At 37.1% G+C, this 4,011-nt stretch overlaps 1 protein-coding gene across 1 annotated transcript; it reads left to right on the top strand.

Annotated features, from left to right (window-relative positions):
- The first annotated feature begins 775 nt into the window (after positions 1–775).
- Positions 776–3,382, top strand: LOC113109964 (replication factor C subunit 3-like). The gene is made up of 9 exons (XM_026273895.1): positions 776–1,014; positions 1,300–1,437; positions 1,522–1,589; positions 1,670–1,767; positions 1,923–2,104; positions 2,394–2,530; positions 2,681–2,779; positions 2,928–2,997; positions 3,117–3,382. Exons 1-9 carry the CDS (start codon positions 928–930, stop codon positions 3,306–3,308), a joined length of 1,071 nt encoding a protein of 356 aa, XP_026129680.1. The 5' UTR covers positions 776–927; the 3' UTR covers positions 3,309–3,382.
- Positions 3,383–4,011: the final 629 nt, after the last annotated feature.

Consider the following 4,011-nt stretch of genomic DNA (forward strand, 5'->3'; position numbering starts at 1 on the left):
GCCTTACAATCTAATGAACCGCTTACCTGTCCAACACAAACTCTTCATGCTTCCTTTATAATCTGACACCGGATCTCTTACAGCATTGTTCTAAAGTTTGGGGTTGGTAAGATTCTCAGATGTCTTTGAAAGAAGTCTCTTATGTTTAACAAGACTGCATTTATTTATTTGAAACAGAAATCTTCTGTAACATTGTAAATGTCCTTCCTGTCACTTTTGAAAAATTTAATACATCTTTGCTAAATAAAAGTATTATTTCCTTAAAATATATATAATATATTTGAACAGTACTGTATGTATAGATTTCTTCTGGTATTAGACATCTAAAGAAAACTGTAAGCATAAGCAAGCATCTACTGTAGCTGTATGTGTTACTGCCATCTAGTGGTATACTTTTATGTCATCTGCATTGTTCAAACCTCTTTTCCAAGAAAAGATAACAAATAAACAATAATATGAAATACAAACAAGCAAATGCAAATATCAAAAAAAAAAAAAAAAAGTAACTCACATTCATTTTCGCTTCTGGCTGGCCTCTCCTCTGTAGTCAGGTACTTCATGAAGAGCTTCAGCAGCTTCACCCTGATCTGAGAATTGCTCTTGTAATTTCATGTTCTGTTAGTGCTCTGACAAACTGATTCAGCCAGACCACAAGGCATACAGGTCTGAAACAATGTGAACTACACTGTTCGTATACTGGTCATAAATAAAATCCAAGCTGGCGCTGAACTTTAAGGAGCGCAGCAATGTAGTTTTACGAAACGCGAAAGCACTTGTCCCTCTACGCTCTCTGTATCCGTTCTGACAGTTTGCTGCTGCGCGGGTTTACATTTCGCGGGAGCAGGCAGCTCAAAATAACATTCTTAGATAATTATTATTATTATTATTTTTACAGACGCGTTATATTCTTATCATTCAGAGGAGAAAATGAGTTTATGGGTTGATAAGTATCGACCATCGTCCTTGGCTAAACTCGACTACCACAAGGAGCAAGCAAACCAGCTCAAAAATCTGGTAAAGAAGCAGAAACTATCCATAAAGAGAACTGGTGTTTGTGTTTGGCCAGACTAAAGTCAGTTAAAAATAACTAAATATTAATTAAATTTTATGTACGTCATTGCGCTCTCTTCTGGAAGAAAATGTTGTTTACGAATTGTTTGTTTACAGTTGCAGCAACAATATACTGTCCAGTAACGCTAGCTGCGATATAATCCAATGTGCTTCACATATTAGCCATACTGTTTTTAATTAACGTTAGTACTTAATAAAATAATTATCTCTCACTGGTTAATTGTATAGGTCCAGTGTGGTGATTTTCCCCACTTGTTGGTTTATGGACCGTCTGGTGCTGGTAAGAAAACACGGATCATGTGTTTGCTCAGAGAACTGTACGGTCCCGGGGTCGAGAAACTCAGAATTGAACACCAGTCCATCACGGTATTTAAAAGAATAGCCATGAACTGTTTTCCAATTGTACAGCCTCATACTACAGTATTAACTATCAGTGTTTGTCTGTTGTAGACTCCATCAAAAAAGAAGCTTGAAATCAACACAATTGCCAGCAACTACCATATAGAGGTCAATCCAAGGTAATGCAAAGATCGACTCGGCTCTGTGTATGTTGGGAGAATTTAGTAGCAGAACCTCATGGCTGATCTGTTTTCTTCAGTGACGCTGGGAACAGTGACCGTGTGGTCATTCAGGAGCTGATCAAAACTGTCGCCCAGTCTCAGCAGATTCAGTCCAGTGCTCAAAGGGAGTTCAAAGGTTCGGCTTTTTTCTTTGATTGGGTTAGATGATTAATCTGAACGTTGAATAGCTAAGAGCTGTGTCTGGATTTGATGGCTTTATATTAATTATCTGTACACTTATGCAGTAATATAACAGAACTGGCAATGATAAAATGTCTAATCTCTTCACAGTCGTACTGCTGACGGAGGTGGATCGTCTCACTAAAGATGCCCAGCATGCCTTGCGCCGCACAATGGAGAAGTACATGTCCACTTGTCGACTGATTCTGTGCTGCAACTCCACCTCAAAAGTGATTTCCCCCATCAGGAGCAGGTGTCTGGCTGTGAGAGTCCCCCTGCCAAGTGTGGAAGAGGTGACGTTTTCTTTTTCTTTTTAAGATATTTTTACATTTATTCAGCAAGTGTGCATTTGAAAAAAATGACATTATATACATTTATAATTTTAGAAAGAAATAAAGTTTAAAATTAATGCCATTCTTACGACATTTCATTAAAGAATCCTGAAAACCGTACTACTGTTTTTTCTGTATTTTTATAAGTCTTGGATTCTTTCTTGAATATATATACATTTAAATGATAAGTTTTGAAATTCACATGTGTTTTTCTTGACATGTTAAAACAACCCAGCCTTTGTCCTCTCAGGTGTCCAGTGTTCTGTCAGGCGTGTGCAGGAAGGAGGGGCTGTTGCTTCCTCCTGAACTGGCCAAACAGATCGCTGAGAAATCTGGCCGTAACCTCCGTAAAGCCCTGCTGATGTGTGAGGCCTGCAGAGTTCAGCAGTAAGTCAGCAAGAATAAAGAATGTAGAGAATGAAATTAATGACCAGTGCTGTTCAATCACAAATGAAGCCTCTGAATGATCATTACTCACTTGAAGTCAATGCCACACATACATTTAAGTAATCTGTTCCCAAATTGACTTTCCTGCAGGTATCCTTTTTCCCCAGACCAGGACATCCCTGAGACAGACTGGGAGGTTTACCTCAGAGAGACTGCTAATGCTGTAGTAAGCCAGCAGAGCCCTCAAAGGTCAGAACATACATGAATACAAGCACACAGTTAAAATCCCCGGCTGTCCTTTACATTTACAATAGATTTGAATGAATTTGGTTTCAATAACCTGGTATGTTTTTAAATGATATACATGTTAACTAAAGCGTCTATTATATTTGTACAGACTTTTGGAGGTTCGGGCACGATTGTATGAACTTCTGACTCACTGCATCCCACCTGAAGTCATCATGAAGGTATAGTTACTTATCAGCATAAATAAATAATGTGTACTGTGAAATAGTTCAATTGCAGAATTAAATAAGACTGGTGAACAATCACGGCATTGACACTTTTTCTTTGCATGGTATTGCAGGGCCTGGTGACAGAGTTGTTAAGTAACTGTGATGGACATTTGAAGGCTGAGGTGGCTCAGATGGCGGCATACTATGAACACAGACTGCAGCTTGGCAACAAAGCAATCTACCACCTGGAGGCCTTTGTGGCTAAATTCATGGCCATCTACAAGAAGTTTATGGAAGATGGACTTGACAACTTTATGTTCTGAGCCACTGTAGCCTAAAAGAATAAGATATATTCATTAACTGTTTGTTTTTCATAATAAAAACAATTTAAAATGTTCTTGGCCTTCTGTTATTGCTATTTGGGTATCTAATCAAAGAGGTACAGAATTTCTCATGACCACATAAAACACGAATGGAATGAAAATCGCAAACATGAGTATTAAAAAAGCATAATATAATCCTTATATGGAAATATTACGGAAGCCCTGAACCGCATGGTGGAGAAAAAAAAAAAGGAAACTTATCTCGTTATTTCGAGTTATTAAGTCGTTATTTCGACATAATAACTCGTTATTTCGACTTATTAAGTCGTTATTTCGAGTTATTAAGTCGTTATTTCGACATAATAACTCGTTATTTCGACTTATTAAGTCGTTATTTCGACTTATTAAGTCGTTATTTCGAGTTATTAAGTCGTTATTTCGACTTATTAAGTCGTTATTTCGAGTTATTAAGTCGTTATTTCGACTTATTAAGTCGTTATTTCGACTTATTAAGTCGTTATTTCGACATAATAACTCGTTATTTCGACTTATTATGTCGTTATTTCGACTTATTAAGTCGTTATTTCGACATAATAACTCGTTATTTCGACTTATTAAGTCGTTATTTCGACTTATTATGTCGTTATTTCGACATAAGTCTCATTATGTTAAGGCTTGTGTTAAGTTCAGTATGAGCCACTAG

The sequence above is a fragment of the Carassius auratus genome, chromosome 10 (genome assembly GCF_003368295.1).
Source record: "Carassius auratus strain Wakin chromosome 10, ASM336829v1, whole genome shotgun sequence".
NCBI classification, from domain to species: Eukaryota; Metazoa; Chordata; class Actinopteri; order Cypriniformes; family Cyprinidae; genus Carassius; species Carassius auratus.